Below are 18,097 nucleotides of genomic sequence, written 5' to 3'. Positions count from 1 at the left end.
TATGGAAAAATTACAACGGGTGGTAACTTTCGGGGGGGGGGGGGGGCGGGGAGGGAGGGTTGTCCAGTAGGTAAGTATCAGGAGGGGGCGGTTCGGGGTATGGTTATGGGGGGGGGGGGTAGTAATCCGGGTGGTAGTTATCCTGGGAGTAGTTATCCGGGGAGTAATTATCCGGGTTGTAGTTATCCTGGGGGTAGTTATCCGGGGGGTAGTTATCCGGGGGGTAGTTATCCGGGTGGTAGTTATCAAACTAAATCGTACCCGATTATGTGATGCTAAGTTGCACCTTGAGATGATGGGCAATGTTACCCCTATAATAAAGGAGCAGCCAGTGACACTGACTTGCTCCTTTAAAGGAGCAATTTTGCAGCAGTCATGGAGCAAATAAGCACCACATAGGGGCAACATCATACCAATAAGGCACAAGATTGCACCCTCAAGAGAGGGTGCATTCTTGCATCCTTCGGTCATAAAGTTGCACCTAAAGGTACGAGGTTGCGCCTTTTTCAAGGGGGCAAAGTTGCTCCCGAGGGTGTAACTGTCACCCTTTCTTGCTGGTACAAAGTAGCACCCAAAGTTCCAAGATTGCACCCTCAAAACAAGGCACATTCTTGGAAGTTTGGGTGTTTCTTTGCACCCTCACGAAAGGATGTAAAGTTGCACCAAGATGTAAAGGCTACACGGGGTGCAAAGGTGCGCCGAAAGGTAAAGGGTGCAAGATCGCACCCTCAATTGGAGAAAGGTGCAACTTAGCACCACTTAGTGTGGGTGGAAAGATGCACCCTCAAGAACCGGGGTGTAATCTAGCACCACTTAGTGTGGGTGGAAAGATGTACCCAAGGAACATTTTCGCACCCTCAATAAAGGGTTCAACTTTGCACCCTCTCTGTAGTATTATTTTATACACACGTGAATTCCTTGTTCCTGTGAGCTACGTTTAATATGAGCGTGACCCAGTATTAGAAACGTGTCAAGCCTTTGCAGACACAGAATTTTTTTCTTCATATTGTTTAAAGGTCATTTAAAACAAATTTAAATATATATTTATTTCTTATTTAAGAGGAGCAAATGTGGAGATCATGACCTGTGATACATGTTACGGGAAGTCTATATCTTTATGTGTACTCGGTTTTTTTTTTCAACTACAAGGAATTACCTATGAGCTAATTGGATAAAGAAGCTGAGCATTCCTTTTTTTTTTCATCAGTTAATGTCAGTGCTGGTGTATTATTCTTGAAAAGTTGGCATCTAAATGTCCTCCAAACCAAGTACTTACTGTATAAAATTATATTCCTGTGAGTTACGTTTCTTATGAGCATGACAGATCTGTAGACACGTGTCATAATGGTTACAAACACTAAATTTCCTTTGCTTTCATCGTTATCAAGAAGCGATTTTGAACAATTTCAGATGTTCTGGTTTTTTCAATTTCGTTACGAGAAGGCAATACTGATTTCATGTAAAACATGTTAAGGAAAGTTGATAGATTGGTTATTTTATCATTACTCATCTTCGTCTTCTCAACAAGAAGATGATACACATGAGCTCATTTGCTAAAGAAGTTGAAGGATGTTTAATTGCTGGTAGCCACGTAGGGGCTTTTGTCATAACATTTTGCATCTTAATCCCTCGAAACTAAGTACATGCAGTATTAGTTTATAGATAACATAATATTTTTGTTGTTGCTGTGAGCTTATTCATATGAATTTTAGACATGTTTCTCATATGTTTCTGTCATATGCTTTACTGAAGAACAGCAAATGTTGAGTTTATTGGCAAGAGAGGTTGATCATTACGTTACATTTAAGTTCATTGAAGTGCCGGAGCATAAACTTGTCTTGAAATATTAGCATCCAAAACCCTCCAAACCAAAAACGTGCAATACTAGACACGACAGGAATTCCTTGTTGTTGTGAGTTATGTTTCTTAAAAACACTGATTTTTCTGCTTTTGCAATGTACTATGTTCAAAAACACTCTTGAACAATTTTCAGATTTCGTTTCTCTCTTAAGAGAAGAAAACGGTGAGGTCATGTGAAGCATGTTTCTATAAGTTTTATTTCGTTAATAATTTTTCTTTACCCATCTCCTCAACCGTAAGGTGATACTGTACCTAAAAAGTCATAGGCCGAAGGTGTTGAGCTTTACTTCCCCTTTTTAAAGTAAATTTAAGAGCTGGGGCATTACTTTTTTAAAAGTTGGCATTTTAAGCTATGTACACCGAGGACAAGTCTTACTGAATGGATTTCTTGTTGCAGTAGAATTGTATTTTTTATGAGCTTGATGGAGTATTAGACAATTGTATAAAGTGTTTGAAAAAACTGTTAATGTATTCCCTTTTGCTAATGTCCAAAGAGTTCATTTGCCAAGTTTTGATTGTCTTTTGTTTTAATCATCAGGGGTTTGTTTTATCATGGTCATAGAGGAAAGAAACTTAATTATACAAAAAAAGCCTTCACATAAGAAGAGATACTGTAGGACACAATTTCATCAAAAGTTGTGATTTTCAACATTTCCAAAATGCAATTGATGAATACCTGTATTTCTCCCCAGGGCACAGAAAGAAAGTAGTTTTTGGTCTTGTTTTTTTTTTTTCACGTCAGTATGTTATAATACCCGCGGGTTCACGCCCATCCCACCAATTTCCATCCGGATACTGTACCCGGCCCTGTTTTTTTTTTTGTTTTTTGTTTTTTATTTTTGTTTTACACTGCAAAGAAAATGAGAACACTGATGTTTGAGAAAAATCCCGACATGTTTGATTGGGCGGTCAAGACTGTGCGCTCAAGAAACTCCCCCATTAAAGGAGACCTCCGGGTGATTCTCAGATTTTTACAGTTGTATATACAACTATGAATTAGTTATACTGAGGACAGAGTTTCAGAATTTGTGATAATTGGGATGAAGAATAAGAATATTTTCAAAAAATAGAACAAATTGCAATGAACAAGGATGATGACATGGGAGAGTCACCATAAGAATGCATGAGTTGGGGCTCAAGGAAGCAGAACAAAAGAATAAGGCATGCATAGATTATAGACAGGTGAACTCGCAAGCAAGCGGTATTGTTATGGAATTACACTGCTATCATTTCTGAAATATGTGAACCTTATAGCTGGTAAAATTGGGTCTTTGAGAGCGTCTGGGGGCTACGCCCCACCACTTAAAGCGTCTGGCAACGGTCATGCATTTATTCTGTAAGTGTAAGAACAAGTTCCAGTGGGTTTCATGGGGTTGCTTTCCTAATTTTCAGCTAGGCTAGCCTAGCTGGTAAGAGTTTGGTCTTTGGGGCGTCTGGCGGCTATTGTCTGGCAACAATCATTCAATTATCCTTTGAGTGTATCACAAGAACAAGTTCCAGTGGGTTTCAGGAGGTTATTTTTCCAGCTATGAGGCTAGTCTAGCTGGTAAAATTGGGTCTTTGAGGGCGTCTGGCGGCTACCCCCCCCCCCCACCACCACCACCATTTAAAACGTCTGGCAGCGGTCATGCATATATCCTGTAAGTGTAAAGAACAAGTTCCAGTGGGTTTCACAAGGTTACTTGTTCAGCTAGGCAAGCCTAGCTGGAAAAAGTTTGGTCTTTAAGGGCGTCTGGCGGCTACCCCCCACCACTTAAAACGTCTGGCAATGGTCATTCATTTATCCTGTAAGTGTAACGAACAAGTTCCAGTGGGTTACATTAGGTTACTTTTTCAGCTAGGCTAGCCTAGCTGGAAAAAGTTGGGTCTTTAAGGGCGTCTGGCGGCTACCCCCCATCACTTAAAACGTCTGGCAATGGTCATTCATTTATCCTGTAAGTGTAACGAACATGTTCCAGTGGGTTTCATGAGGTTACTTTTTCAGCTAGGCTAGCCTAGCTGGAAAAATTTGGGTCTTTAAGGGCGTCTGGCGGCTACCCCCCACCACTTCAAACGTCTGGCAATGGTCATTCATTTATCCTGTAAGTGTAACGAACAAGTTCCATTGGTTTTCATGAGGTTACTTTTTCAGCTAGGCTAGCCTAGCTGGAGTTGGGCCTTTAAGAACGTCTGGCGGCTACCCCCACCACTTAAAACGTCTGGCAATGGTCATTCATTTATCCTGTAAGTGTAACGAACAAGTTCCAGTTGTTTTCATGGGGTTACTATTCCAGCTAGGCTAGCCTAATTTTGGGGGGTTCTTTTTGTGGCCCTCCTGGCCACACCCACCACCGATGACCAGCCAGACGTGCATTTCCATACTCAGGGGCATATGTACTAAATTGCTATACACATAAAAATTGGTAACCTTTTCAGCTAGGCTAACCCCCGCTGGCTCCCGGACTATTTCGATAGCCCTTTCGATAGCCCTTTCCATAGCCCTTTCGAAAGCCCTGTCTGCTCCCTGTACTATTAATGTGCCGCTTGTTTTCTAAGACGGGACGGCGAAAAGCAATTATCATCATAAAGACATATCTTCCTTTGAGAGTGACGAGTCATGATACAATGCCACATGAATCAATTGTCTTCCTATCTGTGAGGCAGCTCCAGTTTAGCACATACTTCAAATATTTCTGAGTGGCGGCATGAGACATGGGATCAAAGGGAATGAGACTGTTGTTACTCTATTTCTCAAACCTTGTTGGTGAGAGCATGGACCTACTACACATGGACATTCATCGCTCGTTAATTAATTCGTGCACCTGTTTCTGTCAAAAGCGTCACAAAAACATTTTGAACATGCTTTCCTGCTTTGATTCAGTGTTGTACACCGACAGCCAGCCTGGATAAAAACAAGACGGCGCTTTGAGAAATCTAAAAACTACGTGCGCAGAAGATAATAACTCTCTTAACTCAAGAAAAATGCATGTGCAGTTGTAATGTATATTGCGAAATTATCGCTAAAGCAATTTCATTTGCGAAATGCAAGTACTTTACAAGAAAAAGCAAGTAATTAAGCAGGTTGACTGTGATTTGTAATCTATTTTCCCCATTTGTCGCACATTGTTTCAGAGTAAACATGGGCAGTGCTGTAGACGACATGCTTGTCTTGCCATTCAGTGATGTGACATGCATGGCCGCAAGTGGCCGCTTCAGTAATTACAAATTTTGTGACGCAAAATTTGTCCTTGTAGTCCAGGCGCAGCGACCCAGAAAAAATGACTTCTTTCAACCCACCCCGCAGAAAAGGTTTGACTGCATGGGGTGGTCGGTTGGACCCTCTGGAACACCCCTAGGTAGTATGTGATATCAAATTGTGGTTTCAATGAAATTTTACAGGCCATTTTAGTTGCGACATGACCATATTCCTCGAGGAAGCGTCTGCGCACACTAAGACTACTACACGTACCACTAGCACTGCTTCAGGCGCCAATGCCAGTGGTGCGTGTTATAGTCTTAGCGTACAAAGACTTTTTCCGCGACAAACATCGGTTTTTGCCTGCAAACTAACTATTCACGCTAAGCTGGAGTCGGTGTAGTGTAGTTTCCAGACGTTTTTATATTGTCTTTATTTCTCCGAGTTGAAGCAAGCCAAGTGAGAGTGCATACCCAGCGATTGTGACGCCCGAACCTTTTTTTTTTTTTTTTGTGGCAATCATTGAGCATGCACCCTCACTCGGCTTAGCGCAATACAGTGGGCTTATGCACAATACACAAGCTGTAACTCAGAGAAATAAAGGCGAAATAAAAACAGCTAGAAATTAAGACTAGGGTCGGTAACGCTTGTCGCTATTGGGGCACTGAAAATGACAAAATTATCACAGTTTTTGCATTTATTTCACGAAGGATTCATGTTGCTAGAGATGTCAGCAATACAATGGGATACATTGTAAGGTATAATATTGTGCATGGTTACCATGGTAACCGGATGCCTACTGGTGATTGGTAACTCCCCAAAATATCTGGAATTTAGACAGGTTTGTTTCTTTTGCCTTTCGTGCACATCACTCATTGTAGATGAGTTCTACACTGTAAAATTAGTCTGGATAAAAAGGGAAAAGACGCCCAAGATTTTCCCCTCATTCTCTCCTCAGCATTAATTCATTACTGCACGTTTTGAATAAAATTTACATATCATGATATTTCATTCTGTTGATGGATAATCCAGCGCACGTGTATATTCCTTCTTTAGAAAGGAATTTATCGGTATTCTTGAATAAACTTCCTTTAAGAACATAAACAATCAATTGCTTTCCTCTGCTCTTTTCCAGGATTGTTTTGAATAATCATCGCTCTGTAAATACTCGAAAGAGCTACTATAGAATATTGGCTTTGCTTTCTGTATTCATCTTATTTTTAAGGGAAATTTGTGTCCATACATTATGAAAAACTATATACATTTGCCTGTGCTTTGAAGTCAAATTTGTGTTGAAAATACGACGGATGCAACTTTTTCATGTATTTTACTATTCGAAAATGATATCTTTCTTTCAATGGCCGTTTATTATGCCTTTGCTTGCAAATTTTGCTGTAACTTGAGAATGCTTCAAAATATTCTTCACATATACCTGATATCGTACACTTTATGCAGAAGGAAGGACATGCTTATTGAGCTTTTTGAAATTATGGGCTTTAGTTTTCGAGTTATTGACAACTAAATTCTGATTGGATAATACTGGTTGCCATGGCAACAGGGAAAACTTTTTTAACGAAAATCAATAAAAAGTTGTGTTTTTTTATTGCATCTATAAGATTTAAAAAAACACAACAATGTTTGTAGCAGCAGGAGGCATTTGGGGGGTTACCAGTCACCTTTAGGCATCCGGTTACCATGGTAACCATGCACAATATTATAACTTACAATGAATCCCACTGTATGGATGACATCTCTAGCAACATATACATATATAGTTTTATGCAGTTTTGATGAATTCTTCATGAAATAAATGCAAAAACTGTGTGAGTTTGTCGTTTTCAGTGCCCCAAATAGCGACAAGCGTTTACCGACCCTAGTCTTAATTTCTAGCCGTTTTTTCGTCACTATTTCTCTGAGTTGCAGTTTGTGTATTATGCAGAAGCCCGCTGTATATATTGCGCTAAGTGGAGTGGGAGCACACACCCAGTGATTGCGATTCGGTCGTCACAATCACCGGGTATGCGCTCTCACTCGGCTTGCTTGAACTCTTGAAATAAAGACGAAATAAAAACGGCTAGAAACTACACTACACCGAACCCAGCTTGGCGTGAAAATTTAGTTTGCTGGCAAAACCCTTGTTTATCGAAGAAAAGGTATATGCGCGCTAAGACTACTACACGCAGCACTGGCGCTGGCGCCTGTAGCAGTGCTAGTGGTGCGTGTAATAGTCTTGGCGTGCGCAGACTCTTTTACGTTTGTTCCAACAAATCATGATGAAAAGTGGCCAGTAAAATTCTACTGACACCACAATTTGGAACCACATACTACCTGGGGATGTTCATAGAGGTCCCATCTACCACCTTGTCTGGTCAAACCTTTTCTGCGGGGTGGGTTGAACGAACTCCTTAATTAAGCCTCTTACAGGAATTAGCGCCTTGACTATTGTTTCATGTTTGCTGCTCCCCATCATTGGTGTTTATTCAAAGGCAGTTGAGTCTGAAAAGGCACCTCAGCCAAATAGGACCGAAATGAGGGAAACCGGGCTCTTTTGTCAGTGATGATGCACGATTACACAATCGTCGTTGTCCAAACGTCTGAATGTACTTATTAAGATGCACATAATCAGGTGGCGGTGGTGAACATTAGATTAAAGAAAGACCTCCGTTCATGCATGGTCCATATGTGTAGTAGGTCCATGGTGAGAGAAACACCTCCTTGTTCCAAGCATATGCGTGCATTACACACAGCTGTATGTATACACCTGTGTACACGTACTTGTGTGCACTTTACGTAGCGCGCGTCTTTTCAGAAACTGGAAACGCATGGTTGCGTAACCGCAGTAGGGCGACCTAAAGGGCTTTCAAAACAGCTTTACGTTTATCAACTACGAAAGGCTTTTACAAACAGGTTTCTGATAACCTGTTTAGGAAACCTGTGTGGATCGTCACAAATTTCGGGCTTTCGAAAAGGCTTTCCTAAAGGACTTTCAAAACAGCTTGGCGTTTATCAACTCGTGAAAATTCCTTGAAAGCTGTTTGGATAAACACAGCCATAGATGGCTGCCAATGTCTAAAGATAAGTATTCCTTAAAAATGGTGAAAATTGACATATGAAAAGCATCTTCATGTAGATAACTAATCGAACTTTTTTTCCACTCAAGTATTGTGGAAAACCGTCAATCACACCAGATAACCGTGCAATAGGAGCATTGACTAACCAGCGAGTTCTATTGGAAGCAATGCTCTTTTACTAAGAGAACGAGTTTTTATTTTTTTTTTTCAAATCGTGCCATTTAATAGATTTGATATGGCATTCTGGCAAATAGTGCAATACATTGTCGGTAACATGTGAAACCGATCACATAAATATTCATAGAAAGCTGTGCAAAACATATACACAAAAAGGCCAAGACATGATTTCTTAATAACGCACATATACAGGAATTTGCCAATTCGAGGTTAATATAAGTATATTGACAGACTATTGATGACCAATATTCTCAGCAATCTCAGTAACCATTTTTCTTTTCATCAGTATCATCACCATGATTAAAAATGCCATGGTTTGTAGTCTTTGTGGTTTGTAGACAATAGTGAGTCTAGCAATGCCACGTGCAGAAGAAATAATAAAGTTTTAAATTAGGTATATACATTTTGTGCTCTTCGTGTATCAAAGAGACGAAACTTTTTTTTTTCTGCACAAAGATATTGACTCATAAAGTGACTCATAAGTTACTTGTGCCATCGATGCATACGAAAAGGATTATGAAGTTTTGACCGACCCACATAGGAATATTGGTGAGCATACAGTGCGAATTGCTCTGCGCAGAGAAAAACCTAATGTGTGCAAAATTTCCTAGAAATGTGGATTGCACCAGCCCGATTTCTCATAAGGAACCTCTTGATAAGCATGCACCACAACACCGGCGTCATTTTTTAACAAGGAGTAATTGTGAAAGCATTGTTTGTTTGTTTCATTTGGTCACGGGGTTAAAAGCCCTCAGAGAGGCCGTGAAACAAAACAGCTGACATAGGCAAAACAAACCAAAGACAGAACGAACGAAATCAATTCAAACACAGACGAGAGACAGATATCAACAAAGAAACAAAACACATCATGACAAAAAGAATAAAGGTATTATTAAAAGCAACAAAAATAGCAACAATTATCTAGGCAGTATCTTCTTCAGGTTAAACAAACACTTCAAAACATGAGTGCACGCATGAATATTTGCGACTATTAATCAAGAGCATTTTTTAAAGGAATTCAGACTGTCTAATTTTCTAATATTTTCGGAAAGATCATTAAAAATTCTTTTACCAGTATAAATGCATCGGCATTTCATTTTTTTTCTGTTTGAAGATATTGTGTGAATTTCTTAGGTAATGTACATTCTGTCTCACTATTATTTTATCACAATAACGGCGGTAGCATATTAGGAGGAGGAGCAGGAGCAGGATTGTGCAGCTTCTTTTTTTCCAGCGGATTTAAACTGTTTCAATTGGTCGTAAAGGGATTTACTGCTGAAACGATTATCTCTACCAGTAGGACGACAAGAAGGTCTCTCTTCTGTAATACACTTATTTTTGTTAGCAAAGTCTTCAATGCGTTCATCCAAATAATGGAGCAGTACTCCAAGTGCAGCTGAATTAAACCTTGGTACAACAGCAAGGCATACCACGTGAGATAGATGGTCTTATTCTTTTCAGACAGGAAATAGCGGAGGACAATACGTCGGTCATTACATTTGAGTCATTTTGAAATTGACTTCAGATCGTCGTTGACACACTTTTCCAAGTCTAGTGCATTACGTAAGGAATAACAAAGGCAAGTATTGTCTGCATACAAACACACTGTGCAATTTTGCATTACTTCAACACAGTCGTTTATGGTGATAATGAAGAAAAGCGGCCCAAGAATGCTTCCCTGAGGCACATCGAATGAATCATGACGTGGTTCTGACATGTTTCCATTGATGTCTGTAGTTTTGTTCCTCAAATGACAAGTAATCTCTGAACCAAGCAACATTCTGTTCATGCATATCATATTTTTCAGTTTTCAATAATCACATATTGTGTGGTATCAGAATGCGATTATTTCTTCTTTTTTTTTCAATTCGAGAGTAACATACATTTTTACCCAACAATGCGGCCTTCATCAAGAGCTTCCCGAATACTTTCACACTTTTAGACGAAAACCAACCTGATTATCGGCAAAAACCCTATTATCATTAAAATACTTACAAACTTGCTGCAGCTTTTCCAATACCTTTGACAGAACAGGGAGGATCGATATTGGTCGATAATTCAGAGGGTCCGTCCTGTTTTCGGCATTTATGGATTGGTAAAGCCAGTGGCGTATCTAGGGAAAACGGCGCCCGGGGCAAGCGCGGAAATCTACGCCCCTAATTGCTGAAAAAGTGTTCAACCCCAACCCCATCCCAGTAGGGATTTTATGCTTTTTCATATATGCTTTTTCAAGCACTGAAAAGGGGTCTTTTGAGAGTGATTTAAACGTAATAAATTGTGATAAATTTTGGCGAGCAAGCGCAGCGAGCGAGCCGAAGTTTTTTGTATTTCAGCTTACAAAACATGGAATTCTTGTCATTTTTTGCTTACTAAATCTTACAATTCTAATCCAGATATAGTGACGACCTTATAGAGAACGATTTATACCAACAAATTAAAATGCTCCAACTTAATACGCGCGAGTGAGCCGAAATGTGTATATTTCCGCGTCATCATCACGTTTTGCTTTTATCTTTTTTTGTGTGTGACAAATTTTGGCGAGCGAGCCCAGCGAGCGAGCCGAAAATTTTTGTATTTCAGCTTACAAAACATGCAATTCTTGTCATTTTTTGCTTTTTAAATCTTACAATTCTAATCAAGATTATTACAGTGACGGCCTAAAAGGTAACCTAACGATTTATACCAACAAACTGAGGACTTGAAAAAATACTCTAAATTACTACGCGCGAGTGAGCCGAAATTTGTGTATTTCCGCGTCATTATCACGTTTTGTTCTTATCTTCTACTCTTTTTTTTTTGGATAAATTTTGGCGAGCAAGCCGAAAATTTTTGTATTTCAGCTAACAAAACATGGAATTCTTGTTATTTTTTGTTTATTAAATCTTACAATTCTAATCAAGATATAGTGACGGCTTATAGATAACGATTTATACCAACAAACTGAGGACTTGAAAAAATACTCCATCTTAGTACCGCGAGTGAGCCGAAATTTGTATATTTCCGCGTCATCATCACATTTTGTTCTTATCTTTCTTTTTTTTTTTGATAAAATTCTGGCGAGCGAGCGCAGCGAGCGAACCGGAAATTTTGTATTTCAGCTGACAAAACATGGAATTCTTGTCATTTTTTTGCTTATTAAATCTTACAATTCTAATCATGATATAGTGACGGCCTTAACGATAACGATTTATACCAACAAACAGAGGACTTGAAAAAATACTCTAAATTAGTACGAGCGAGTGAGCCGAAATTTGTATATTTCCGCGTCATCATTACGTTTTGTTCTTATCTTGTTTAAATTATTTTGCGCCCCCCTTGATGTTCGCAACCGTTGGTGCCCTCCTTTGATCCAATCGGCGATTGCTTCAGAACGAAAGAAACTGCAGCCGCTGCTCCGTGTAACATTTTGCCTGCTAAATATAAAAGGACATGTGTGAACACAATATACATTGTCATTTTGTCCGCATCATCATCATCATTTTATCTTGTTTGATTTGATTTTCTGCCCCCACCCCCCCCCCCCGACCGGGCGAGGGTTTTTTTTTTTCTTCTTCTTCTTCTTCTTCCTTTTCTTCCCCCTTTTTTCTTTTTTTTTCTTCTTCTTCTTCGTTTTTTTTTTCCGTTTTTGGCGCCCCCAAGGAGTGGCGCCCGGGGCACGTGCCCCCCTTGCCCCCCCCCCCCCCCCAGATACGCCACTGGACAGGGTGGTTTCAAGATTAGAGGCAATATATCTTTCAATACACATGTTGGCAAATTGTCAGCACTTGCTCCAATTCTTCTTGGGATTGAATAAAAACATTTCATTATTTCACTTTCAGTAACAAGATGAAATAAAGAGTTGGACGTAATGCTGTCGATGAACACAGCTCTCATATATCTCTTTCTTTGAATCAGCCATTGTAAATCGTTTAGGAACATCTTTAAAACAATTTTTCATAATATTTGCCATATCCTTCACAAATTAACATTTTTTTGAATAACGAAATTAGTGAAGAGAAAGAAAAAGTCTCTGCACTTTTTAATAAAGTTTATAATATTGTACAAAATGAAATTTTAGGTAATACGGACACCCGAAACCTTAATGCAAATGCATTAAAGACGTTACATCAGACTGAAAATGTATTTAAGTTTGTTGAACTCAAGGAAGAATTTGTATTAAAGGAACTATCTCATCTTGATACGTCTAAGGCAGTTGGAGTTGATGACATACCTCCAAGGTTGCTTAGAATAGCTGCTCCTTACATAGCTGGTGCTTTAACAATGCTGTTTAATTGTTCATTAGAATATGGCTGTTTTCCGAGCGAGTTTAAGATAGCAAAAATAACTCCTATTCACAAAGGAGGAAATCGAATGCAACTAGGTAATTGTGACCCATCTCTGTGCTGCCAATATTGTCCAAAATTCTCGAGAAAGCTGTGCATACGCAATTATATACATACCTGAACAAACGATCAATACTAAGCGACTGTCAATCAGGATTTAAGCCTGGTCATTCAACTGTCACATGTTTAACACATATAGTAGAGAAAATTCTTGACAACATGGAAAAAGGCGGAGTCACAGGTTCCGTTTTCTTAGATTTGAAAAGGGCCTTTGATCTTTTACCACATCATTTGATTTTTCAAAAAATGTTATGTTACGGCATTAATGGGGTTGAATTGGCGTGGTTTAAGTAATACTTTTTGAACAGGCAACATTGTACTAGTATACAAGGAACCATGAGTAACTATCTCACAGTGAAATGTGGTGTACTACAAGGCTTCATTTTGGGACCGCTGTTATTTTGTTTGTAAGTCAATGATATTTGTAATCTAAATCTCCATCCGGAGACAAATATCTCCCTGTATGCAGATGACACGGCATTGTTTAATCAGGCAAAGGATCAACAATCATGTGAAAACAATCTGCAAAAAGATCTCAATAGTGTAGTTCAATTGTTGCAATGCAATGGTATGTGCTTAAATGCAACTAAAACAAAAACGATACTTTTTGGCTCTAGGAGAAAATTCACAATACTGATATTTCCATCAAATACAACAGCAATCTGTTAGAATTAGTATATAGATAAGATCAAGTACCTTGGTGTTACGATTGACAAGCATTTATTATGGTCTTCACACATACATGATATCGTAAAAAAGGTGTCAAATACGATTGTTTGCATTCGCCGAGTTCAGCATTATTTATCCAAGAGACTTTTAAGAAAGTTATATTATTCGTTGATACTGCCGCATATGGATTATTGTAACACCGTATGGGGAAATACCTCTAAAGCAAACATAGCAAAATTGCAAAAGTTACAAAATAGGTATGCACGATTAATACTACGTGCAGATTATTCTACCCCACAAAGCAACCTTATCAGTATTTTGAATTGGCAAACAGTGCAACAAAGGATTAAATACCAACAGTCTTTAATGGTGTTTAAAATACTGAATGATATAGCCCCAATGTATTTGAATTCATGTGTTAGTAAACGACCAGTATATTATTCTACGCGATATGCTATTAATAGTCCCTTATTTATTCCCAGATGTATAGACAGATTTTAAGGTTCGCACCTTAGCAGTAACCGGGGCAAAACTGTTCAACAAACTACCGTTATTCATCTAAAACTGTCAATCTTTGCAGTGTTTTAAACAGCAACTTCGGATTTCATTATTTTTGCTTTAAAGTCCAGGGTAATGTGGCATGGAAATCACACATATATAAGACGTTTTTGTGAAGGAGTGCGGGTACCTCTTTTGTTAGTTTGTTTGTTCGTTTGTTTGTTTATTTTGTCTGTAGCGGTGCCTCAGATCCTTTTACCCGTATTTGCATGCTGGAGGTGATTTCCCCATACCACATTGGTTTATGAAGGCTTTGAGTACAGATTATAGACGTATGTGTGACATTTTTGTTTTGTTTTTAATCTTGCTATTTTGTACACGCACATGAATAACTGGTCATCGTACTGTATGTATAGAATATTTATAGGCGTTTTCACATCAGCCCGATAAAAATCCAAGCTCGAGATATTTTTCGCGATTGCGAATTAGCGCGCTATTTCATTTCTTATTCACATCAGCCCGAAGAAAATTAGCCCGAAATTTTTTCGAGCTAATTCGACAGCTGAGCATGTGCAAACAGCATCAGTAATGTGTGCACTTTCAAAAATTTCTCATACTTTGTGTGCAGTTTGCCTCAATCGATCGGGTCACACACGCTAGGCATGATGGGATGCATCGCGCTAATTTCTTGAGGCGTTTTCACATTATCAAATAGCGCGCTAGTTCGCCAGTTATCCCGCTATTTCAGAAATTTCAGAAATTTCCCGAGTTGGACTCGAGAAATTTTCTCGACCAGAGCGATACAATTAGAACGCTAATTTGTGTTCACATTATCAAATAGCGCGCTATTTCGTGATCGGGTTAATTTCCCAAGTCAGAAAATAGCGCGCTATTTCGAATGTCAAAACGCCTATTGTGTATAACACGCGAGCACGTTTATGTATGTACGTACAGTGTAGGCGTACGGGTACTCACGGAGGTCTCACCTTCCCGCTTGTGTGTGTGCATCATTATAATTATGCATGAGTTCGCTACGCATTTGGAAGTGGAGTGTAAAGTATGGGAAGATGTATGGGTGTGCGTGTGTATGTGTGTGTGTGTGTGTGCGTTGCATGTATGTGTGCGCGGGTGTGTGTGTGCATTTGTGCGCGGGTGTGTGTGTGCATGTGTGCGTGGGGATGTGTGTGTGTTAGTGTGTGTGTGTGTGTTGTGTAACGGTATACATGTGTGCGTGCGTGCGTGCGTAGGAGTATACTATGTGTAGGGTTAGTTGGTGCACCAACGTGTCTGCGCCAAGTGGCCTGCATTGTGTGTGCGTACGTAGACGTGTGGGTTCGTAATTATTATTATTTTTTTTTGAGGGGGGGGGGGGGATGGGTCATTTCACTTCTATTCTATGTAAAGAAATATATTTATTGAGATGATTTGATTTGATTCTGATTGTTTGCATTATTACAAGTATTCAAGTGTGTAGATTTTAATGTTTTACTGTTCAATAATGTACGAAGGTTAATTTTGTGTTACGATGAATGTTTATGTATTTTTATCATGGGCAGGGCTCTCTGGAAGAGCAGGACCTGCTGGTCTTGATGAAACTACCCTGTGGAAATAAAACTGAAATAATAATAATAACAATATTTTTTGAGACGAATTATGAATCGAAGAACTGGAATTTAACTTACGTTTTTGGCAACGTTTCGCTGATTAATCACAATCAGCTTCATCTGGCATCCTTCCAGAAGAAGGCTGGTCGTTATATACGTGAAGCTGTGTAGGAACGTCACGCAAGGGTGCACTACCCGTGCGTGACAGACGACTTGGAATCTCACGGACTGCCCGGTCCCACGTATGTGACAAGTTGAACCGTAAGCCCCCCTTCTTGTTCAGTTTAGGTTCCTCCACTCGTTCCTTAATGGCCTCTTTAACACCGCGCTTGAACCAATTGGCTTCCCTGTCTAGAATGACCACGTCTTTTGTACTGTATATGCAGGACTTTGAAACAGTAGCCTTGAAATCATACACAGGATCTAAACCTCGGGTTTGGCTGAGGTATGTGGACGACACTTTCGTCATTGTGAAGAAACAGGAGACGCAGAAATTCTTCCAACACATAAACACTTGTGATCCGAACATCTCATTCACAACCGAAGAGAGCAAGGACCAGAAACTGGCCTTCCTGGATGTTGAAGTACACATTTCATCGGATGGTTCATTGGATACAACGGTATACCGCAAGCCCACCCATACCAACCAGTACCTTCATTTCAACTCCCATCACCCGCTTGTACATAAACTGTCTGTCATCAGAACACTCCTTCATAGAGCAGACTTGGTGGTACAAGATCCAACCGAAAGAGCCAAAGAAAAGGGTGACACCAAACAGGCACTGGCTAGATGTGGATATCCGGATTGGTCGTTCTCCAAAGCCGAGAGTCCCAAGCGAACTGGCAATAAATCCGCCCAAAGAAGTGGTACCATCTCCAGTCACACAAGGAAAATCACCATCACCATCCCATACATATATGATCTTTCTGAAAAGATTAAAAGGGTCTTTGGAAAGCATGGAATCTCCACCGCCTTTAAACCCCACAACTCGCTACGGAAAAAGCTGGTACATGTGAAGGACAAGATTTCAAAAGAAAAACAGAGGAATCTGGTATACGGGGTGAGGTGCGAACAGGAAGACTGTCAGGACTTTTACATCGGGGAAACCCAACAATCCCTCAAAGCCCGTATGAGCCAACACAGAAGGCCTAGCAGTGTGGATTTCAACCCTGACTCAGCGGTATACACACATCTAAAAGAGAAAGGCCACTCATTTAACACAAAAGACGTGGTCATTCTAGACAGGGAAGCCAATTGGTTCAAGCGCGGTGTTAAAGAGGCCATTTGGGAACGAGTGGAGGAACCTAAACTGAACAAGAAGGGGGGCTTACGGTTCAAATTGTCACATACGTGGGACCGGGCAGTCCGTGAGATTCCAAGTCGTCTGTCACGCACGGGTAGTGCACCCTTGCGTGACGTTCCTACACAGCTTCACGTATATAACGACCAGCCTTCTTCTGGAAGGATGCCAGATGAAGCTGATTGTGATTAATCAGCGAAACGTTGCCAAAAACGTAAGTTAAATTCCAGTTCTTCGATTCATAATTCGTCTCAAATCTACATCGACTGGATGAATAATAACTTTCATCAAATAATAGCGATAATCATATTTCCTTCAAGATGAACACAATTAAAAGTAGTTACATTTTTCTTGGGTAATAACACTTGAAGCAACTTTAAAAGCTTGGCAGAGTCATCTTTATGCTTTTCAAAAATGTTTTCAGTAATATATTTCCTCTTCGTTTTACGCATGAAAGAAGTTACACAATTTTTCAATTTGTTATAATCATTTAAGTTGGGGGCTCCTCTGATATTATTTTGCTTTCTTCTTGCTTCTGTCTCTCTCAGTCAGAAGCTAATTTATATGAGCATTCACCCATATGGTGTAGGTGTCTGTTTAAATCTTCTGCATGTCAAAGGGGCATATTCATCTCGTATTTTTCTATATTTAGATATTGTTCTGTCATATGCCGCATCAGTTTCGCGTGCTTTAACATCACAATGATTTTTTTTTTAGTAATTCATCACAGAATTTCACAAATTTAAAATTCTTTTAAATTTCGAGAATTTCCATGCTTATAATTTGAGATAGAGGCTTTTACTTTGCCAATCGATCCCACTATCGTATTATGTGACCCTGCACCACAAAACGAACAAAAAGTCGCCAGACATAACCTAGATTTTCAGTTAAGGGCAGATTCTGAAAGAGCAGACTCTAAGCTTTAAAATTATGTGTAACTCAATTTAAATGGACTCCCCTAACCTACCTAAATACTGGAAAGTAAACACACACTATGGAAAAATGTGAAGTGAGAAAAGAGGCTCTGAAGTACACAGTCTATTCAAGCGCTTTATCTTTCCCAAGCAGTGCTAGCTGTGCCATGAAAGGGACAAAACACAGGATGTAAACCGCCGGAGCAACAACAATGAAGGGATTATTAGATTAAGTTGAAATCACGCCTGTTCTATTAGCACATTCTTCCCATGATTATTGCTAACTTTCGAAGCAGTAGCGTCATTCTTTCAAAAGTTATTAGACTTGAAAGTGAAGAGTGTGCAAAGGATTTCAAAACATGAAAAGCGGCCTCTAAGTCATAACTGATCATTCTATTCATCCCCCAAAAAGGGTTGTAGAAAAACTGCTAAAAACACTTTCCCAT

The 18,097-nt window shown here is 39.6% G+C and overlaps 1 protein-coding gene across 1 annotated transcript; it reads left to right on the top strand.

Moving 5' to 3' along the window:
• The first annotated feature begins 15,792 nt into the window (after positions 1 to 15,792).
• On the top strand, positions 15,793 to 16,929 carry LOC139709295 (uncharacterized). Its single transcript, XM_071621244.1, has one exon. It carries the CDS (start codon positions 15,793 to 15,795, stop codon positions 16,927 to 16,929), a length of 1,137 nt encoding a protein of 378 aa, XP_071477345.1.
• Positions 16,930 to 18,097: the final 1,168 nt, after the last annotated feature.

The sequence above is a fragment of the Diadema antillarum genome, unplaced genomic scaffold, assembly GCF_040938485.1.
Source record: "Diadema antillarum isolate AM-2024a unplaced genomic scaffold, OU_Dant_1.0 seq00001425_RagTag, whole genome shotgun sequence".
In the NCBI taxonomy this organism is placed as follows: Eukaryota; Metazoa; Echinodermata; class Echinoidea; order Diadematoida; family Diadematidae; genus Diadema; species Diadema antillarum.
Note: the sequence above shows the minus strand (reverse complement) of the source record. Positions and strands in the feature narration are given on the sequence as shown.

Bases quoted from the DNA above. Each gene is read 5' to 3' on its own strand.
- LOC139709295 (XM_071621244.1), top strand. From the start codon at position 15,793: ATGACCACGTCTTTTGTACTGTATATGCAGGACTTTGAAACAGTAGCC.